Source organism: Cervus canadensis, chromosome X, assembly GCF_019320065.1.
Source record: "Cervus canadensis isolate Bull #8, Minnesota chromosome X, ASM1932006v1, whole genome shotgun sequence".
Lineage (NCBI taxonomy): Eukaryota > Metazoa > Chordata > Mammalia > Artiodactyla > Cervidae > Cervus > Cervus canadensis.
This window is the reverse complement of record NC_057419.1, coordinates 138,855,384-138,876,226: the sequence shown is the minus strand read 5'-3', so window position 1 is coordinate 138,876,226 and position 20,843 is coordinate 138,855,384. Positions and strand designations below refer to the sequence as shown.

Sequence of the window (20,843 nt, the reverse complement as noted above, 5' to 3'; positions counted from 1 at the left end):
ATATAAATAGCATTTGTTTCCCAAAAAGAAAACTATTATTTATTAAATATTTGTGCATCTGGTACCTTGCCTAGAACTTTATATTTGCTATATGAACCACCTTTGGGGGGGAGCCCACCACAGAGGGACAGAACCAGTTCCTGTAGTGAGTTAGGGAAACCTGCATTTGTAACAAACATGCTAAGTGATTCCTAAACACAGACAAGTTTGAAAACCAAGGATCTAAGACCAGAGTTTTCAAACTGTGAATGGCAATTCATTAGTGGGTAGCAGTCCACATTTAAATATACATATTATATATATAATATATATACATATATATATACATATATATTATATATATATATACACACACACACATGTAAAATTGGAAGTTTCAGAGAATTATCCAGAATTCCACAACACGGGTCTCTTAACACCGGGCAGAAAGGGGGCGTGGGGAGAGCGTGTGAAACCGCAGCAAAATCTCCTCAGCCCCCGGGCCACCGAGCCTACCCTTCTGTCCCCCTGCTCCGGGTCGGCGGGAGAACAAGAAAGATAAAAGCAATCAAGAAAGAAGAGACAGCATATCTTACATAACTTAAGCTCCACAAGTATCTGAGAGAAGTAATATTTAATACACTTCAACTCTGATCACCTACAGTAAATAAAGGGAATTACGGTATAGGTAATTTGGCCAAAAAGCCAAAAGTTTAGCCAAAACTTAAACGTTCTACGTTCGCTTTTTGTTTACTGTGGTAATAACAAGTAGAACAGACATATTACTCAAGCTTTACTATTCCCTTCACCAGAGAGCAGAAAGAAGGAAAACAATTTAGTTAATTTATAACTGAATTCCAAGCCCTGGAAAACCAACAGTAACCATCCATTAAAGCCGCCCTATCTCTCCTCACTTACAACACACAAATACTGTATGAAGCGACCCACTAGCGAACACAGCCGATCGGTTCTGAACACTCCAAATATTTATTAAGCCAAACAAACCACAGGATTCTGGAGAAACGAGGGTCACAACGGACCCTCTAGAGGAAGGGCAAACACTCCGAGAGTAAAGCAGTGACAAACCCGCGGAGCGCCTGCGTTTTTCCACTCCAAGGCGGGAAACGCGGGGTAGCGAGTCCGGCGACTTTCCCGGGAGTGCGACCAACACGTAGCTCCTGCCCTCTAGTAGCCACACGGCAGCAGAAGAAGCGCTCCCCATTGGGGCTCCGGATCCCGAAGGCTTGCACACCACAGGAGGGGCGGGGGGCACGCGATCCCACCCTACACACCCATACACACAAACACACAAACGGTAAGTCGGGATGTTACCATAACACGCGTCTCTAACACCGGGCAGAAGAGGGGCGTGGAGAGCTCGAGTGAAGCCGCAGCAAAATCTCAACCCCCGGGCCACCGAGCCCACCCTTCCCACCCTGCTCCAGATCGGCGGGAGAACAAGCAGTCCGACCTAGAATTCACGCTTAACGAGGGAACTGGCTGATGCCCGGAACAAACGAAACCCCGCAAACTTACCCTGGTGGCACTTCGAAGTAAATCGTGAGGCTGCCGAGACTACGAGAGAGGCGGGGTCGGGGCCTTCTGGGGCCGGAAAAAACCGGTCTCCACAGTGGCCGCGTCCCCTCCGGAGCGAAGCTCACTGAGACCGACGCTTAAAGGGGTCGACCTAGTTAATTAGAAAGGGCGGTCACGGACCCCAACTGGCATAGGCTCCGATTGGTTGATTCCCGTGACGGTTCAAAGAAGACTCCTCTATGATTGGCCAGCAAAGTCAAGCGGGAACCCGGAGGTGGGGGTTGGGGGAGTTGGGAAACAAAGTTGTTACCCAGGCAACAGAGCGACGCAGAGCTCTCCGCTTTATTTTCGGAGCCAAGAGAGGCATCCCAAAAGTGACACAGGTGAGGAAACCTGACCCTTAGGAGGGGAAAAGAAGAGGTCCTCAGATACCTTAGCTATCTGAGAAACTAGGGAGGACTCTAAATACTAACGGCTCTGAGAGATACCCCGCAAACGCCACAAGTTGCAGATAGAATAGTCTTGTTCTAAATCCCGCAGCCTTTGGTGCTAGAAGCAGGATTCAGCTTTAACAAAACTCAGTCTATTAGAATGTGAGTGAGATGAGCCAGTTTTACTAGACAAGGGATGGTTGCTTCTCAAATGTCAGAAGGCCAAAGTGAGTCTGTGACGCCTTACCCACGTCTTTAGACACTCACACGCACTTAATCTGAGAGTATCGCTAATCTGAGAGTGAAAACTTTTTCGTTGTAGGTAGATCTGGGTGCTCCAAGTTGGAGCAAAAAAAAACTTTTTGTTTTACACGTATAGGCATGATTTATCTTGGACCAGCATGCTTGGTTGCGATATATTTTTAGGGGGTATTTCGCTGTTCAGACTGTCCCTTGCTACGTGGACAATGCCCTGTGTGAGGGAATGTGAATGCTGTGGCCTGAGGGCTCTGAGGGATGTTGGTCAGATCAGTTGAGTGAGACGCGGTCAGACGACACTTGGGGGTCTGGAGCGTGGTGTGTAAAAGACTACTTGTACCTACCAAACCTGCTACTGACCAAGGGCTGATTGAGATAGTATTATATTGTTGTTGAACTGTTCGCATCAAAAGGTAACAGACTGTGACAGAAAATAAAATCTGAGTGAGGGTAGAGAATAGAGTTTGAGCCGAGAGTTAGGGGTCATTTCTCCCAGGAGCTTTGATTCAGAACAGAGACTATTTCCTGTAGAAATGAATAAAACAGACCTGTTGACTTTGGGAGAAAATTTAAAAGTACTAAGGAACAATGAGCCATCTCAACTTTTCAGATAAAGGTGGAGTATGGGAATGGGACAGAAACAACAACAAAATTATTGGCAAGTGTTTTAAGTTTAGCTAAAATAAAAAATAATGGATATAGGAAATACTAAATCAAGTGGCTCATTTCTTGAACTTTACGTTTATGAAATATCCCAGGTACTTTCAAAAATCATCTTTCATTAAATATTTTAAAATTGTAATTAAAACTCTCTTAAGTCCCCATAGTTACTTATGACTTAGTACACTTGATGGCAGTGAAAGTTAGAGACCTAAAATAGGAAAATTATTCTTGGTATTTTAAAAACAAAGTCAAAATGAATTAGTTTTAGTAGTCAGGGAAGGACTTCTCTGGTGGTTCAGTGGTTAAAATTCCATGCTCTCACGGAAGGGGTCACCAGTTCCATCACTGGTTGGGAAGTTCCTAAAGCATGCACATGCATGGTGCAGCCAAAAAAGAAGGAAAACGAAAATAGGGAAGCATTGATGTGTATAGTTGTCAAAAATGTAAGGAAAAAAAAACTCAGTTAACCAGTACATTATAATTTAACTCAGACATAGGCAGCGATGATGTTTACGTTTGTGTTTTTGGAAGAATTTTAATACAGGAATTGTTAAATAAGGCACTATGTAAATAAAGTTGCAGAAGATATGCCAATTTTAAGAGAGTAAATGAATTTTTAATACTTTCAAATCATTCAGCTGTAAACAGTCAGTACTCTACATGGGGATATGTGTTTACCTATTAAACAAGTTCCCAAATGATAATATTTGGTAAGCCTTTATTATTCTAATTTTATTTGCTATATAAACTTGAATCAATAAGATATAATTTCTTTTTGAATAGTGCACAATTCAGAGTTTTCACCCATTTAACCTAGACTTTCCTCCAGTTAGTTCAAGTCAGAGAGCCGTTCCTATTGACACTGTAAAAATAAAAAGAAATAAAAGGTAAAAATAAAAAGGAAGCATGATCCCAGTCCTCTTAACTACAGTCTGATTTAATCTCATGTTATTGATTTTATTGTTTCAGCACTATCAGTCTGGAGTAATCCTAATTGATCTTGTTTAGTCCCTAAATGGCTCCAATATTTTGGTTAAAGAGCTGATCCTGAAGCATTTGCCCCTTTAGTACCAAGAGAGATCCCCCCACCATTACCTGTGAAGGCCCTAAGGTTTCAAGTTGATGTGGGAAAAATGAAAGATACTGTCTAGAAAACTCTGCCACTGGAACTGGCCAGCAAAAGAGAGTGAGAGAAAACAAAAGGGGGGGTGGAGTCTAGAAAATTTATTTTCTATATAACCAAACCTCAAAGAAAACATTTAGCAATATATATTTAAAATTAAATTCCTACTTAAACTGGCCTTAAATTTATTCCTGGCCTGTTTAAGTGGCAATGTCAGAAAAATCACTGTACTCTCAGTACTGTAAGCAAAAGGAAGAATACATTCCAAAGTACAAAGGCAGGAGATTATAGGGTATGTTTAATTAGAAGTTCAGTTTTTAACAGAATGCAGATTACATGTAGGAGAATAATAGGAGGGAAGGGCAGAAAATTAGGCTGGGGTTATATCCTGAAGGTCCTTGATTGCCAGGCTCAAAATGAACTTTATATCAAATTTACAAATAAAAGATAGTCCTACAAATAAATAACAGTGCATAACTCATAAAAAGGCATATTGCTCTAATTTTTCCAATGTGATCTATTTGTGTCAAATGAATTACAGTAGGCTTTTAGTAGTTTTAATGAATTATTCTTGATTTGTTAGACTTCTAAAAAGCTAGTAGAATCTTCACTTTCATTGAACTTAGAATATAGTTTTCTAACAATTCAAATTCTTGTTTTTCTCTTTAGACACTTTGAGTTCTTTGATTAATATTGCTGATTCTTTTGTTTGTTGGAATACAATATCGAGAAGCTTGTCATGGTTTATTATTTTGTGCTTATAGGTGATTATTATAGTTGCTATGGTAAAAATTATTTTTGCTGGCATACCAACTTTTTATGATATTTCCACTCCAATCTATCTAAGTATGAATCTATGCCATTCTATGACAGCATAATTTGGAATTTAAGAAGTCTGATTCCTAATATACTTCAGATATAAAAAGCATTATTATAAATTATTGTAATTTGTATTACATCCCAAGGAGTGGTATTCCCTTCAAAGCAGTCACTTTGGGAGACTATCCACTTATTATAATGCTGTTGTTATTGCTCAAATTACTTTTGAAACTACTCTTAGAATCGCCTTAAGGCTTGTAGCTCATTCTTTTGAATATCCTCAAAGTATCAGATCTTCATAGTTTGAAAGTAGATGTGATATCTAGATATAGCTAGAAATCACTTGGAGACAAATCTGATGTGTAATCAAACTGAGTGATACCATAATGACACCTGTTTTTTTGGTGATACATATGAAGGCAATTCCAAAATATTTTGAGCATTGATAGCATAATTTCCATCAATGTATAACCTTCCAAGATGACTAGGAAATCAACTTTTGTGTGAATTTAATCATGCTTTGTTCAGTATTCACCAACTGCTGACTACATGCTGGCTCTAGTTACTGAAGACACGCAACTTCCAGGTGTTCCTTCCCATTGCCCACACTGCTTTGTCTCTCACCAAATGAGAACAAGGCCAGATGTGCATTTAGAATTAATCTGCTTTTCCTAAATACAGTATCCAGTGCATCTAATGAACTGCAGCTTTCCTTCATAACCTGTCCTGGCACATTAGAAAGCCTCTGATGGAGTGTCTGGTTCCTCTTCTCTTTTCTAGCTGTGATGTTGAACCCTACCATATTCTGAACCTTTCTCTGGCTGCCAACTCCCACCTCAAGAACCCCACTCTGCCTCCTGTACTCCCACCTGTGGACCAGGGTCCTGCTTTACCTAAATAGACCTCGCTGTAACCATGGCTATTCAACCTTTCTGCTGAAACACTGTTCATGTCCTGAAACTCTCGCTACCATGTCACTGCCAAGCTGATGAGCATGCATGAATAGCAGTTCTGATTGCTATCTCAGATGCTGTATTTGGGACTTCTGAATGCCCTTCTTCTGGGTTAGCTCTACTGGTTCCAGTTTCTTCCTCTCTCACCAGCCCACTGTTGATCTCTAACAATCTTCATCATTGTGTACCTGTGTTGCTGGCACTATGTACCAAATAATAATATTTTTAGAAAGCTTTTCATATTTTAGCAAACTCTTTCACCCACGTTGCATAATATAGCCATCACAACAATACTGTGAGGTAGATAATGCTGGAATAATAAAGCAATTTCTGCTATATTTGTTTTTTAAAAGTCTCATTGTACAATCTCAACTCAAAATACCACTCATATCATTGCATCCGATATCTGGACCCATTTTTTCTCTTTCATTATCTAAGGTAGAAAATGTTTCAGTAAACTTTTTGCTTTTAATGTTAAGTAAATATTTAATGAACACATAATCAGCTAGGACTTTAAAAATATAAACAGGAGCCTCTTCATTTAATTTAATGTATCAATTATTCATTCCCATAGCAGACTACCAGACCATACTGTGAGAGAAGATTGTTTTATTGCCTCTTATTTCACCTTTTCCAGTTTAATGAGTTTTCAGTGTAATGAGTTTTATCATTAAGTTATTTGACATCATTATTAGAAATGATATTCATGCCCAGCAAAATTAAATTTTTTAAGAACCAATAATAGCTAACATGTGTTGAGTACTTGCTATGTGCCAGGCACTTTTCCCAGCTCTTTTATGTGTATTAAGCTACATAATGCTTGTAAGAACCCTATGAAGTAGCATTATTATCATCCCCATTTTATAGATAAGGAAAATGAGGTATAGAGAGATTAAATGATGTGTCCAGGGTCGCAGAATAGGAAGTAAATGATAGATACATACCTAGGCAGCATGACTCCAGAGCCCTTACTCTTAACCACTGTGATATACTTGCCTCTATGCTAGATGTACAGAGTTATTTAACATTTGTTCCATACCCTTGACATCTCCAATAAACATTCAGATCAGTTTTCCTGTTAAAAAAGAAAGTCATAATAATGGTAAAACATAAGAGTAAAACAATAGATTTGTAAACTGCCATTACATGCAGATTGATTTTGACAGGAGATTGTACCAGCAGTCTTTTGAGAATCCTTTTATATTACTTTTCTATGCACAATGGAAACATTTTAATGGGTCATTTAATATAAGCACTAAAGAAATTTTTTCTATGAATTAATTTTATAGAATAATGTTTGAAAAATATCAGAAGTGTAGAAAAGATTCCTATTATATTTATGCCCAAATCACTAATAATAAGCCTAATTCTACAGTCTTTATTCAGGTTTTTCATTAGAGTCTGACACTTTCAAGATTTTTAAAAATCCTGAGCTCCTACTTTAAATACAATGGTAGAAAGTATTTTAAAGACTGATGTCTGGTTGGTAGGAGTACAGGTATTTGTGATATTCTTATTTCTACTTTTAATGTATTATTTCCTAAAAGTTCCACAATAGACATATACAGTATCACTATTATAATCAAGAGAAAACAATTTGTTTTCATGAACTTTCACTAAAGTTAATGAACCAACTCACTAGAGGCCTCAAACAGCTGCATAATGCGAGACATCATCAAGGGTTGATTAAAATTTTAAATAACAGAAAGTACGGGGCTGCCTGAGGCAAAAGTGTGAAATGAATAACTTTCCTTGAGACATTCACCCCAGCAAACATCCTTTTCAGTTCACTAAATTGAATATACAGCTTAGACAGCATAAAAGAGACAAGGTAAAAAGGTGGTCTATATAAGTACATTTCTAAATAATGATGTACATTCTACATGACACTGAGATACCCTTTCTCTAGAGGTAGAGTTTAAGAACGTGCATTTTTAGTTAACTCCCCAGTGATTCTTAAGCACACTAAAACCTGAGAACCACTACGTAGGTGCTCAAGAAATGCTTGTTAGATTAAGCATGAAGTTTTAATAAAGCAAGCTGAATACTTTTGTCTACTTGCTGCCCTGTGAGTCTGTGAGTCTCTGTGAATCAGCACAATATATATATTTGAAGGAGTTTACAAGGATTTTCAAGGTGGAATAAGAGATCATGGAGCGACCCAGGGAAAGAAGGGAGATAGGACAATTTAGAAAAATCTTCATGTCTTAAATAAAATAGAAAACTAAAATACGTCTTTCTGATTATCTTCTTCCTCAGAATATGGAATCTGAAAATGCAGAAAGTGAAAATATGGAAACAGAAAATATGGAATTTGAAAATATGGAAATGGAAACAATTTCTTCAGTTTCGGCATTACAGGCTCTCTCTAAGCTACTTTATCCTGAAGAGGATGACTTTGAATCCGGACAGGTGGTCGTATACTTACAGATGAATTAGTTCTGATCACACTAACTCGTGAAACTGTCTTTGAACAACTTGTTCCAACCTTGCTGTGGGAGCAGGGCTGTGTCATCTAATACATTCACAGGAGGTTGCAGGGCTCATTATGCATGAGAGTATAACCTCTAGTACATTTCTAGCAAACATAATTATATTTTTTCTAAACTACCTGAACACTGAATAGGAAAATAGTTCTGTAACTATGGTAGCAATAGCCACATTTCAAAATGTTTGTCATTTATATTTATGGCCAGAGAATGCTTGACAACCAATGCAAAGAGTGGTAGCTAGGATTTTTAAGCCTAGACAATATTGCTATAAAACAAATAATTTTAATTAGGCAGTATTAATTAAGCCTCCAAAACCCTTAATTTTTTTTATTTGTCTACACATGAAAGCAGAACAGAAAACATTTTGAGCCAAATAATGGGACAAACTAGCTTCAGCCTATTAAAATTGGCTTCTGGCTGCATGCTCAGATAGAGCTGCAGAATCTAGTTAGCCAAATAGCATTTGGGGTCAGGAAAGGGAACCTCGGGGAGTCTTGCAGCAGCAAGATGGGCTTCATTTTGGGTAGGAGAGTTGCATGAATTGACCTTTGACTTTTTCACACTCACTGCCAGTATGCTTAGAATACTCAAAATACTTCCGTGTAACCCCTTGCTCTCCATTCTCCATCTCCGTGGACATTAGCAAACTTTGACTATCAGACTGCCAGTGTGAAGGCACACAAAATTTGAAGGCAGAAATCTCCTAGTATAGCAGAATATATCAATTTGCTTTAAATTATTTTAATGTTCTTTGTTCTCATGGTCAGTTTACCATGAATAAACCATCTCCCATGAACATACATATCAATTTTCTCCTCCCTAAATTCTTTTTTCCCATAGTGTGGAAAAACAAGTAGTATAATCTAAATAGGCAGCCAGTTCAGTGGTTCAAGTTGACACTGGATTGAGCTTCTACCCTCCAGGAAGAAGTTAGGTGGAACAGGGCAAGTAAGACTTGCAGATGGAAATAAACTTTGTAGAGGAGGGGAACTAAATTGGCTTGGAGCCAGAATTAGTAACCAAGAAGTTTTAGTCAGGGAAAATTCTTAGTAGAGGCCAAAGAAAGAAAAATCATCTCATTAGTAACAGCATTGAAGATAGACAACAAATAAGACCCAGAAGAAAAAGTTAAGAGCAATATACCAATACGTTGGGAAGGCAAACTCATTTTTGCTACCTTAGCTGAAATAGAGTGTTACATCCTGGGAAAGGTAAGGTTATGCCATATAGAAAAAGTATAGTCAGTGCTTGAGAAATAGTGATCTTGAATAAAGTGAGATGGAACTTGTAACTGGAACGGATTCAGAGATAAGAATTTATTCTGGTTACAAAGCCTGTTTCCTTTGGCATTTATGCATGGTGATGTTTATTTGTAACTAGAGGCATTTTCAGGGGAAAGATGAGTGCCTATGAGAATGAAGAGACGAATCATTTTACCAAATTGTAAAATTTATAGAGGAAAATTACTATAATAATGTACAATTCTGTATATCTGGGTTATAAGCAATATTTTAGATAATTGGTCATTCAGACGCCACAGTACAGATATTATTAGAGGATATAGAGTTGGAGTATCAGAACAGTGGGAGAATAATTAATGTTTCTAATGAACTATTAAATTTTCCAGGAGAGAAATGGCTCTTCATTTTTTAACATGCATTAATCTTGGGAACTGCAGAATGATTACAAGAGTGATGTGTTTTTGAAAATACACTTACTGTAAACAGCATTTAGAACTGTTGCATACACATTGGTTTATTTACACTATCCTCACCATGAATTGTTAAGAATATAGGAGATTGAGAAAGAATATATCTGTTATCTTTTAAACTCACAAGGGATTTTAAGACCTTGGGAAATAAGGTTCACCACTTTGCACAGGGATGTTCTAACTCTCTTACATATTGCAGGGTGGCATGAATTACAATGATAAATTGCTCAGATAATTGGATGTAGATTCATGGTAGAGGCTGAAATGATAATCTTATAGAAACAATTGCCAGATGGTTTTACTGTTTTTTATTATCCTGATCCATCTTTTCACGTGAAAATTTTATTTTTAATTATTTATTTTTATTATGTTAATCAACTGAAACTCCCCCTCTGTTCTGATATACTGATCCAATCATCAGTGTTCATAGAGGGCATACCAATTTTTGTCAGGAATGTTCAAGTGTTTATTTCTATGGATTTTTATTTGCTATGGAAGGAAGCACTCAACAAAACAAGAGACCCTCATGTTCCAAAAAATCCTTTACCCTGATCGACTGTTAGTATTATTAGTATTCTGGTGATTAATAACTTAAGAAAAGCACTGCAATTTTATATGACTTCAGTGATTTAAAAAGAAAAAAATGTACAGAATATTATCTTGGGAGTTGCACATTAAAATGCCTGTAACACCTTAAGCGTTTCCCTGGTGGCTTAGTAGTAAAGAATCTGCTTGCAATGCAGGAGACACAGGAGATGTGGGTTCAATCCCTGGGTCAGGAAGATCCCCTGGAGGAGGAAATGGCAACCTACTCCAGTATTCTTGCCTGGAGAATCCCATGGACAGAGCCTGGTGCGCTACAGTCCATGGGGTCACAAAAGAATCAGACACAATTTAGCAACTAAACAACACCACCTTAACCACAGACATGGCACTTTTCAAGCAACTTTCTGGAAGGGAATAGTTACTGCCTGAGAAACTGTTGAAATGTTATAAATTAATTTATAACTAATAACCTACAGCTGTTGGAATAATTTAGCATAATAAAGACAGGTGAGATTTTCCACCAGCTTTCAAGGACAAACCCTATTTCTCTTGCCCAAACAGGGCATTTTAATTTTTGTACTTGTCTGAAATCTTGGGAGATAAGAGCAGGATCCTGGAAAGGGAGAGTTAGAGGCGCTGGTTGGCCAGGGCCAAGTGATAAGACGTTTTCACTGCCAGCAATGGAGTGAATTGGAGCTAGAGAATCTGACATCAGATTAGTAAAAAATTGGGATTTTCTTGAAATACTGAAGAACTCCTGAGAGGGACCAATGAAGTGGTTGCCAGTATATTGAAGGTGTAATGTGTGTTATGGCAAATAGATGGGGAAATAATAGAAACAGTGAGAGACGTTACGTTTTGGGGCTCCAAATCACTGCAGATGGTGACTGAAGCCATGAAATTAAAAGACAATTGTTCCTTGGAAGAAAAGCTATGACCAACCTAGACAGCATATTAAAAAGCAGAGACATTACTTTGCCAACAAAGATCCATCTAGTCAAAGCTATGGTTTTTCCAGTGGTCATGTTTGGATTTGAGAGCTGGACTATAAGGAAAGCTGAGAGCCGAAGAATTGATGCTTTTGAACTGTGGTGTTGGAGAAGACTTTTGAGAGTCCCTTGGACTGCAAGGAGATCCAACCAGTCCATCCTAAAGGAAATCAGTCCTGAATATTCATTGGAAGGACTGATGCTGTAGCTGAAACTCCAATACTTTGGCTACTTGATGTGAAGAACTGACTCTTGGAAAAGACCCTGATGCTGGGAAGGATTGAAGGCGGGAGGAGAAGGGGATGACAGAGGATGAGATGGTTGTATGGCATGACCAACTGGATGGACATGAGTTTGAATAAGCTCTGGGAGTTGGTGACGGACAGGGAAGCCTGGCGTGCTGCAGTCCATGGGGTCGCAAAGATTCAGACACGACTGAGCGACTGAACTGAACTGAATGTGTGTTATACTTAGTTGAAAAAAGAAAACTATTCTGGTGAGCCAGAGGCAGTCCTGTAAGCTGTGTGTTGAGGGGTATGTATGCTTGTGCAGAAGATGGCAAAGTAAATCTGAATTTGCATGAAGACTGAAGTGGTTCATCATGTGTTTGACACTGTTACTTTGGGGTTGCTGTTTAAATTCACTCATTTAGTGTCATGAGGTGGTGAGACGAAGTATTTCATACCCACGGTGGAAAGAAGTAAAAGCTATTAAGACTTTTAAATGAGTTGTTTGATGTCTAAATAGTTTGACTCTATTTAGTTGTTTGTTTTCATTTCTATAAAACTTACCCACCCTTCTGTTCCCCATCTAACTATGACCAGACAACTGCCAAAATCCAAAATCCATGTTCTTATACTAACGCTTGGTTATAATCTTCAAAGAGATGAATGTGGCTCATTCCCCTATCCCCAGAAATACATGATTCACTGGGCTGGAACTGGGGATTTAGTCTGATCAAAGATCAATTCTGCCTTAGGGTCTGTTAAACCAAATGCTTTTTGAAAGGACAAGGAAAACACATTCAAAATAATACTTGATATCTGTCTCTTGGTTGTATAACAACAATGGATAATTAAACTGGGTAGCTCAATGAAATTGTACCTGGAAAACTTATCAGATTTAAAGTATTACTGGTCATATAAGTTATACAAGTAGTAATTATAGAACATTGGACTTTTTTCTTCTCCTCCAGTCAAATAGTTCATCAACAATGGGAGCCATGGGACCTGGAAATATTGGACCACCAAAAAGAGAAGAGCTTAAAGGTACTATAAGAAGTATAGCATATAGATCAATATAATCAGTATACTCTCTTCTTTGGGAGCAAAATTATAGGGATAGTAATGCTAACACTAGCACTCATCAAAGATGAACTCAAATAATTGTGGGGATGATGAACAGCTATTTACATATAAAGATGCAGTTTTTACCCTATGTTGCAGGTAAGTTGTTTTTCTAGTAATTGAAGTTAATTTGCCTTGAGTTATTCACATTTTGGGGCATATTTCCTGAGATGGAAAAACAAGAAAATCCATGTGTTTAGAGAACTTTTTTTTTTATTATTTAGGGTCTAGTTAATGGCAACCCACTCCAGTATCCTTGCCTGGAAAATCTCATGAACAGAGGAGCCTGGTGGGCTGCAGTCCATGGGATTGCAAAGAGTCAGGCATGACTGAGCGACTAACTCTTACTTACCAAGATGCTTAGCTTCTTCACCTTCTATGCTGCTGTATTCTGGCAGTTTCACAGAATTCATTCATTAATTCATTAAATAAATATTTGTTGAGAGCCTATTATGTACCACGTAGTATGGTCATCTCTGAGACTACAATGTAGATCAAACTAGAGTCATTGCCCTCTTTGAACTAATAGTCTTCTGGAAAACACAATAAAACAAATAACTACAAGATTTCATCTAATGTTAAAAAACATAAATTAAGGCCCTTGGGGTGACTTATAAAGTCATGGGTCCAATAAACTAGAATAAGTATTTTTTGGATGTTTTACTTTTGTTTTGGCTTGTACATTTTCACAGAGTTGAACATTTTACACAACTTTAAAAATCTAGAAAGTTCTAATTCTATTGGTCGTGATTACAGTTACCAGAGGGTGGACTGGGAAAGGAAATGAAGTACTTAGGTAATTGTGAAAAATTTTGTCTGGAAAAATGTTTAAAATAATGACTAAAATGATGTCTGAGTGGACAATTTTAAAATTTCGGTAGTTATTATTCTACATACTCAAGAGTATATTTGCCTTATTCAAGAGATATTCACTTCATAGAAGACTAGTTCAAATTTGGATGTATTTCGGTGCTGCCTATATTTCTTATAATGTTATGTCTAATAATCCTGAAATTCTGAGAACAATAAGTCATACATAAAACTTTATATATAAAATTGTAATTATGCTTTACAAAGCCCATGTTAGATAGACACAGGTCATTTCAAAAGAACTGGCAGAATTGCAAACCTGACAATCAGGTACATTTCTGGGAATGCTTGAAAGACTCAAAATACTGTTCTGCACCTAATGTGGGTTGCCATTTGCTGCCCCAATAGTTGGAACAAATTCAAGCTAAGATTTTGCATGCTTATTTACTTTTAAACATTCGAATATGACATGTAGAAACCCAGGCACATGCTCAGTTTGATATAAAAGACAAGTAAGAGAGATTTTCTTTAGAGCTCATGTCTACATGAGGATAATACTGAATTAAAAACGATCATTGTCTCAACTGTTTTCAATTTCTTTCACTGATAGAATTGTTAAAGAATTATGTCAGGCTTGCATGGAGAAGGTATTGAAGGGCTTTTATATAATAAAACTTCAGTTCAGTCACTCAGTTGTGTCTGACTCTTTGCGACCCCATGGACTGCAGCATGCCAGGCTACCCTGTCCATCACCAACTCCCGGAGCTTGCTCAAACTCATGTCCATTGAGTTGGTGATGCCATCCAACCATCTCATCCTCTGTTGTCGCCTTCTCCTGCCTTCAATAATATAGCTTAGTACAAGATAAAATATTTCTACCCAAATCATCTTGGTTGCATGTTTGATTTGTTCTTTAATGTAAAAATATTTTACATATGATCCTATTTGTTTCTGAAAAACAGTGTAATATTTCTTTGCATATATGTTGTGCAATATATTATATATATGTTTTATATATAATATATATTTTATATTCAATGTTATTTTATGTACAAAATATTTATATATCATATGTTTTATATGTGTATATACACATATGTGTATATATATATTTGTAGCTATAGATATGCACACATGTACAGAGAGAGACTAGGAAGTTATACACCAGAATGCTATCATTGACTATCTATGAGTGGTTGGATTGTAGATTATTTTATTTTCTTCTTTTTTGCTTATATATCTTTTCCAAATTTTCTACATGTATTATTACAACTCTTCAATGTAATGATTGTGTTAATTAAAAACTTTAAGTCAATTGTTACTAATTTAGCTTCCTTTGACCAAAAAACAAACTAGCAATTACAAATAGAAAATGTTTCACTTCAGTGATCCCAAACTTAATGTAAAGAAAGACAGGAGGAATTTCAAGGGATAAAAGGGGCAGGAGTTTCAGCTTTATCTCCCCTTTCTTCACAGTCATCCCTCAAACTAGTAGTGAAAATTGTGAGGAAATCTGGAATCCAGAGGAAGTTTCAGAAGGAGCAGAGCATCACGATACGTGGGATGTTAGAGACACACCAGAGTAAGTCAAATGAAGTCAGGAACATGTTTGGGAGTTTAAGTTAGATGTGACATCTAATACTGTTCTATTTTTGATAAGATTCACAAAGTAATTTCTACCACTTAAAAGATAAAACTATGGTGACACACAGAAGGCATGTGTAATTGATTATTTTTCTTCCTTTTAGAGCAGAAACGAATAATAAAACCCAATACCTTTCTTTCAGTTATTATCTAGCAAAAGATGAAAAATACAGTCACTTCCATTATAAATTTATATTTAGTATCATTTAGTTGTACAGTGTGTAATTACCAGTGGGTAAAACCAGCCCGTTAAATTACAAGCATTCATACAAACTAAATTGTTATGCCGTGTTTTTGTGTCAAAGACCTGCTTTTAATTACTCAGTGTTCCATAATCTGAGTAAAATACTATGTTCTCCCACCAATTATCTTCTGTTACCTGGACTTATTTACTACTTATTTTAGTATGGTGTTTAGTATATTTTGCAGGCAGGATTAAAGGCTTGCTTTCTAGCCTTTTCAATAGGAATCATAAATATGAGTTTTAGAATTATCACAAAAAGCCTTGCATACTAATAAATGAAATCACTCTTTCTTTTAAGAATTAAAGCATGTTTACATACATCATTGGAATTAATGATTAAATACACCAAGCTTTAAATATATGTATTTTAAAATAAAATCTTGGTTGAATATTTAGCTTGAAAAACAAAGGCAATACTTATTGAATTATAATGTACTTTAGAATTTATTGAAAACTTCTATGGTAAGTGATCTGAGAAATTTTCTAATTCCAACTGCAAAACTGTGTCCAATATTAAACAAAAAACTATGCTTCTATCTTCTATCTCAGTTCTGAAAAAAGAAGCAGTGGGAGGCTGCAGATAATTAACTGGAAAAAAGTAGTCAACTTTCAAATAAACAATGTTTAAAAAACAGTAAATCTCATAAATAGAGAAATCAAAGGGGATTTTAAAACATTTCTGTCTGCATCTTAAATATCAAGGGAGTGAATCCCAGGTTATGTTTATACAGTGCCCACACATTCCTGTGAAAGGTAAGAATTAAATCATTCATTTGTCATATAGTTTCAGTTCAGTTCAGTTCAGTTCAGTTCAGTCGCTCAGTCCTGTCTGACTCTTTGCAACCCCATGAACCGCAGCTCTCCAGGCCTCCCTGTCCATCACCAATCCCTGGAGTTTACTCAAACTCATGCCCATCAAGTCGGTGATGCCATCCAGCCATCTCATCCTCTGTCGTCCCCTTCTCCTCCTGCCCCCAGTCCCTCCCAGCATCAGGGTCTTTTGCAATGAGTCAACTCTTCGCATGAGGTGACCAAAGTATTGGAGTTTCAGCTTCAGCATCAGTCCTTCCAATGAACACCCAGGACTGATCTCCTTTAGGATGGACTGGTTGGATCTTCCTTGCAGTCCAAGGGACTCTCAAGAGTCTTCTCCAACACCACCAGTTTCAAAAGCTCAATTTTTCATTTGCTTCAGCCTTTCTTTCACATTCCAACTCTCCGCATCCCATACACAGGACCACTAAGAAAACCATAGCTCATTGACTACGCATGCGGACCTTTGTTTGCAAAAGTAATGTCTTCTGCTTTTTATAGTGCTATCTTAAGTTTGCTTCATAACTTTCTTTCAAGGAGTAAGTGTCTTTTTAATTTCATGGCTGCCATCCCTCTGCAGTGATTTTGGGCCCAAAACAACATTCAAGTCTTGACACTGTTTTCCATGATTTCCCCATTATTTGCCATGAAGTGATTGCCGGACTGGATGCCATGATCTTAGTTTTCTGGAAATGTTGAGGTTTAAGCCAACTTTTTCACTCTCCATCTTTCACTTTCATTAAGAGACTCTTAAGTTCCTTCACTCTCTTCCATAAAGAGGTGGTGTCATCTATGCATATCTGGTTATTTGATAATTTCTCCCAGCAAATACTTGATTCCATCTTGTTCTTCCTTCCAGCCCGCAATTTCTCATGATGTATCTGCCATATAAGCTTAAATAAGCAGCGGGTGACAATATACGGCCTTGACTAGTTACTCCTTTTCCTATTTGGAACCAGTCTGTTTGTTCCATGTCCCCAGCTAACTGTTGCTTCCTGACCTGCTACAGAATTCTACAACGAGGCAGATAGGTTGGCTGAGTATTCCACTCTTTCAGAATTTTCCACAGTTTATTGTGATCCACACAGTCAAAGGCTTTGGCATAGTTAATAAAGCAGAAATAGATGTTTTTCTGGAACTCTCTTGCTTTTTTGATGATCCAGCAGATGTTGACAATTTGATCTCTGGTTCCTCTGCCTTTTCTAAAACCAGCTTGAACATCTGGAAGTTCACGGCTCATGTATTGCTGAAGCCTGGCTTGGAGAATTTTGAGCATTACTTTACTAGCGTGTGAGATGAGTCATATAGTTTAGTGAATGTCAAGCAGCCATCTGTGACAAGCTCCAAATCTGAGTAAATTTTTGCTTTTCATCCTGATGTTTGATGTTCTGTCGAAAGAATATCCCTCAAAACTTCAAATGAACAAGAACTCCAGTCAAGATATGAAGAAAACTGCTTTACAAGATTTTTTCATCTTTATTTTCTACCTTATGCAAATACATTTCAAAATGTCCTAATTGATAAAGAACAAAATGGATAGAGAATGGGAACAGGCAGATCACAAAAGAAGAATCACAAGTTACCAAATAAAAATAGTAAGGAGCTGAGCTAAGTCACTGACCTTAGAGAGAAATATAAGGGTCTTTATCTGAGAGATATTTGAAGGAAGATTTGGCATTTGATTAGATATGATGAATAAGAGGAAAACATCAAAGATGGTGCTGAGATTACTTGCTTGGGTGACTGGGTGAAGAGTGAAGCCATTAACTGCAATTGGGAATGTAGTGAAGTAGAGGCGGTGGGAGTTTGATTTTGGGTGTGTGGATTGTGAGGTGCCGTGGGACCTTCAGGCAAATATATATAGAAGGCAGTTGGAAAATTGCATCTGGAGATGAGGGGAAAGGCAACAGCTAGAGCAAATCCATGTGGGAGTCCAGGGCATGTAGATCAATATCTTTCTGTTTTGTTTTAACCTGGCTTCACCTGTGTAAATACCTGGGAGCTGTTATAGTCTATTAAGAAAAAAAGTGTTCCATCTCAAAATGCTGTTTACTCTTAGTCCTGTTCCAACTCAGAGAAATCCCTCTTTCATTCTTGGGTATTCTGGTTCGCAAGTGATCAGAAGTTCAGTGTTGTCTTTTAGTCTTCTATCCAGAGATTTGCCATTTCTTCATTAGAGTAGAATTAAACAGACAAGATTATTTGTAAATGTTTACTTACTTCATTCCATGTAAAAAGATAGGGTTCAATTATGGCTGGGTTTCTATAAACCACTGTATCCCTAGGGTCCCAAATTTGGGGCCTAGGAAAGATTTGTGGATTGTCTTGTGTGAGGTAAAATACCAGGAAAATCATTCCTTGAACTAAGGATTCTATAGATTCTAAACACTATAGTTGTAGCTGTGCTGTCTACATGATCAGTATTTCTACTTTAGAATTTTTGAGGTGGAAAAGACAATACAGATCATTTAGTTCAAACCTACCCCTTTCCATAAATTGTACAAATCCAGAAGCTGAGACCACATGAGTTTGGGATTTGACCAAGATCACACAGCTAATGACAGAAAGAGTACTAAACCTGGATTTTTTTTCACTCTACTCTGTGGCTTAAATTTGGCAGAAGGTTTCTTTCTGTCCATGAAACCCTGGATTATGGGTCCACTATTCTTCTGAGCCATTGTTTTCCAGGAAAGAACCTTCTTTTTTTCTTCTACTTTTACTGTTTGTATAGCTCTGAAACAGTTAAGTTTTATTTTTAGACAATTAAGTATATACAACATAAATCCTGCTTTACAGTTTTAGGTATTTTTGACTAAATTTCTGATTTCTATTTTCTTTAAGTTGTGCTACATGCCTGAAAAACTGAAAGTGTTTTACTTATTTTGCCCTTTTATTTTTTGTAATAACATGTCCTTATAAGTTTCTAGTTTTCTGCTCTGTGACAGGAAATTGCTCTTTCATTTGAGTCTCTATATCACTGGCTTTTTTTTCAGATATGAAATTGTATTCAAACAGCAGGTGGGAACAGAAGATATGTTCCTAGGATTGACGAGAAAGGATGCATCAACTGCATGTTGCAAGGATCTAGTGGTAAGCCTCTCCCCCTTCCCCATTTTCCATATGACCATTATAGTTAAATTGACTGTTATGCAAGGCTGTAAGCCCTTTAAAAATAGTGGTTGCTATGTTTGAGGCACTAGGGGAATAATAGAATAGACTGTTTGTTTAAAATTGGTAAACATGTACAAAATAAAATAAGTTTACACATGTGGATAAGATTTACAAATAAATAGAATCATATGATGTAACACACTATTTCTAGCCTAATAACACCACCCAATCTGCACTGAATTTTCTTTCATCCTAGTTCTGTCCTATTCATACCATCTGATTGGTTATTAATTTCTGATGAGTTGACAGTCAATCAGAATGAAATATTTCCTTCCCTGAATCTGGCTTATCTCTTATATCTGTATCTTTTAATGACTCAGCTTACATTAGGAAATGTAAAAGGGGATTTTTTCCCCTTAAACTTTGGATCTGAACTACCAATTTAACACTCTAAAAAGACATCCAATGAAACTGGAGCCCATTATACAGAGTGAAGTAAGCCAGAAAATAAACACCAATACAGTATACTAATGCATATATATGGAATTTAAAAAAATGGTAACGATAACCCTATATACAGGTCAGAAGAAGAGACACAGATGTATAGAACAGACTTTTGGACTCTGTGGGAGAAGGCGAGGGTGGGATGATCTGAGAGAATAGCATTGAAACATGTATATTATGAAGTGTGAAACAGATCGCCAGCCCAGGTTGGATGCATGAGACAAGTGCTCAGGGCTAGTGCACTGGGAAGACCAAGAGGGATGGGATGGGGAAGGAACTGGGAGGGGGGATCAGGATGAGGAACACATGTAAATCCATGGCTGATTCATATCAATGTATGGCAAAAACCACTACAATTAAAAAAAAAAAGACATCCAAAATGTTGCTTGGCTCCCTTCTGAATGACGTATAGCAAGTTGGAGAGCATCCTTTGCCAAGCAAAGGATGTTTGTTTCTGGGTAACAATAGCGATACCAGTGATATCAGTGAGACTACCTTACTGGACCTAACAAAGAGTGTGAAATGCAACTCACTTTGGCAATATACACTAGTAATTCTGGTGTTTGGTGCTGGAAGTTTATTTTTTGAGATTAGAGGCTGTGCATCTGTATTTTCCCATCCCTCTCTTAGAATACTCTATGACATAGAATACTGAGGTGCCCATAGGAGATGCTTAATATTTTTCCTTAAGCAACTGGTAAATGGATTCTCTTTTGCATAAATTTCAGGTTTTCTCTTATTAACAAAATCTAAAACATTCAATTGGATCAAATAACATAATGGGAATAGCATCTTTAAGGATCTCAGGAGATTTTTCAAACTCTAATGAGTTAGGTTTCAAGTGATCTTGAAGTAATTAGCCCCAGGGTTT

General features: G+C 37.2%; 2 protein-coding genes across 3 annotated transcripts in view; one reads left to right on the top strand and one right to left on the bottom strand.

The window, feature by feature from the left end:
• NUP62CL (nucleoporin 62 C-terminal like) overlaps positions 1-1,681 on the bottom strand; it is an 85,458-nt gene extending 83,777 nt beyond the window's left edge. Inside the window, exon 1 of one of the 2 annotated variants that reach the window (XM_043460032.1) lies at positions 1,516-1,681. The gene's annotated coding sequence lies outside the window, so the exon portion shown is untranslated. The remainder of the gene's footprint in view (positions 1-1,515) is intronic. The other variant, XM_043460033.1, reaches the window with a different exon arrangement.
• Positions 1,682-1,843: 162 nt separating this feature from the next.
• The window catches only part of DNAAF6 (dynein axonemal assembly factor 6), a 44,713-nt gene continuing 25,713 nt past the window's right edge, over positions 1,844-20,843 (top strand). The window contains exons 1-5 of the mRNA XM_043459361.1: positions 1,844-1,898; positions 8,022-8,174; positions 12,696-12,768; positions 15,133-15,238; positions 19,351-19,447. Coding sequence (XP_043315296.1) covers positions 8,025-8,174; positions 12,696-12,768; positions 15,133-15,238; positions 19,351-19,447 — 426 coding nt within the window. The 5' untranslated portion in view covers positions 1,844-1,898; positions 8,022-8,024. The remainder of the gene's footprint in view (positions 1,899-8,021; positions 8,175-12,695; positions 12,769-15,132; positions 15,239-19,350; positions 19,448-20,843) is intronic.